General features: G+C 28.4%; 1 protein-coding gene across 1 annotated transcript; it reads right to left on the reverse strand.

Moving 5' to 3' along the window:
- Positions 1-55: 55 nt before the first annotated feature.
- Positions 56-1,884, reverse strand: LOC105450290. The gene is made up of 4 exons (XM_011690075.1): positions 1,830-1,884; positions 1,321-1,432; positions 995-1,140; positions 56-536 (listed from the first exon to the last, which is right to left on the reverse strand). The coding sequence occupies exons 1-4, from the start codon at positions 1,882-1,884 to the stop codon at positions 400-402; spliced, it is 450 nt and encodes a 149-aa protein (XP_011688377.1). The 3' UTR covers positions 56-399.
- Positions 1,885-2,082: the final 198 nt, after the last annotated feature.

A 2,082-nucleotide genomic window follows, 5' to 3' on the forward strand; every position in this document is an offset into this window, starting at 1 on the left:
CTTCTTAGCGAACAGCTCACGTATTAAATCAAATTTTTCCTGGTGTCTCCTTTCTTTTGCGGTTTCCTTTTTTTCATAATAATCCCATCTTTTCTCCTGGTTAGTCTTTCTAGCCTTTTTTATCTCCACCGAACTTTCAGTATCATCTGTTGTTGGGCTTTTGCAGATTTTTTTTTACATTGGTGCATCATCTAATTTAGGATATTTGACAGTTTTGGCACTTCGCAGAACCTCAGGTTGAATGCTATCGTCCGAATGAGCAATTTTGCTTAATTGTTCTTCAAATGGCACTTCCTCTCTGGAACTGCCAGATTTACTGTTATTCTCCACTGCCTTTTTTTCCTCTTATAAGAACAGTTTTGTATCGGTTCTTAATTTGTGTCAGAGTTTTCGAAACATTCAACATTTCTGCCATATCTTTTGATATTTGTAGCCACTTTTGTTTTTTGTTTTAAATTTTTTCATGGGACCAATATTGGCCAAGTATAATTCTAATTTGTCCAACATGAACGATGTTGCTGAATCGCTCCAGAAATCTAAATAACAATTTTTTTATATATTGTAATTTTTTATTTTGTAGTTATAATATTAGAAATAATTAATGGCATATTACATTAATAAATCGAATTTCCTTTGCAATATCATACTCAGATAGCACAGAGAATGAAAAAAGAACTCATTGTCAGTTATACGTCACCAATTCTGAATTTATTTAATGCAAAAAGAATTCTTTTTCTACAAGGGATTCTTTTTGTACCTGAAAATGAACTCAAAATTGATGACATAAACTGAATATATACTAATGAATTCTTTTAGGCTTTGTGTGCTATGGGGGTATAAACAAACGTTTCATGCAAAATTTTCTGAATAAAAAAAATTACGAAGCTGAAAATTAATATGAATTTTGCATAATATGCTATTATAATATTGTACTGGTATTGCAACACCGAGCAATTAATATGAAATATTAATATTGCTAATGAAATCTATTTACCGCAACTTCTGTCAATTTTTGTCACGTACTCCTCCGATTCGAATTTTGAATGTGTACCTTCGTTTTCTTCGTTATGCACTGTTAATAGCTGCCCTCGATCATTGTGGTCCAAATTAACAAAGTTCGTATGGAATATCAAATTTTCTCTGTAATAAAACACATATTCTTATTATATTTTTACTTTTTATTGATATGTATATTCCATTTGAATTAAGACTTCGATTATTTTAACAAGAAGAAGTTTGAGATTGTATACAATTATTTTTGATTAATATTGAAACATTGATACTAAAAATCAATATACAATTGACTTTATCTTTACTTACTTATTTTCGATTATCCGAAATATTTCCACAATTTCTTGATTTTCCTTATCAAATTTAAGCAATCCATTTTTTACCAGAAGTTCTATGTATTGTTTACTGTAAATATCATTGTCTGAAAGTGATCAGAGTAGACAAATTTACTATTATTGTTTTTTCATTGTTAAAAAATATTTGTAAATAATTGAAATATGTTTTTCAAGCATAAACGTATATATTTTTTCATAAAAAAGTTATTACTTAAGCAACGAATATAGTATCATTTCTGTTCAGAGATTTGATCAAGATATACAATGTATGGAATTTTATTTCACGGAAACTACAATACATATAGGTACTATGACATTTAAGCTACAATACATATACTGTAACATTTAAGCCTTTTCAATGTTTTTCTCTCTTTATTTCAATTTTCCTGCAATAAAATTCCAAAAAAACATCTTTGTCAAGATCCTACAAATAACCTTAAAATGCATACTTACTTATTAATTTATGGTAAACCTTTATTTTACTTGCTTGCAGTTCTAACGTTATCAATTTGTTATTAACCTTAAATTTTACTTCCATATTGATAAGAAGATCGTCCCTGCTTAAAAAAACCGATAGAAAATGATAAAAACAGATTAAAACTTTATTGAAATTTTATCTAATTTTATGGTAAAGTTATCGTTTCAATCGGACCTACATTTGAGCTACTATAGAGAAGTTATCTATTTCTATAATTTCTTAACAAGATCGGAAGAGCACACGTCTGAACTCCAGTCA

The sequence above is a fragment of the Wasmannia auropunctata genome, unplaced genomic scaffold (genome assembly GCF_000956235.1).
Source record: "Wasmannia auropunctata unplaced genomic scaffold, wasmannia.A_1.0 LD336064.1, whole genome shotgun sequence".
NCBI lineage: Eukaryota > Metazoa > Arthropoda > Insecta > Hymenoptera > Formicidae > Wasmannia > Wasmannia auropunctata.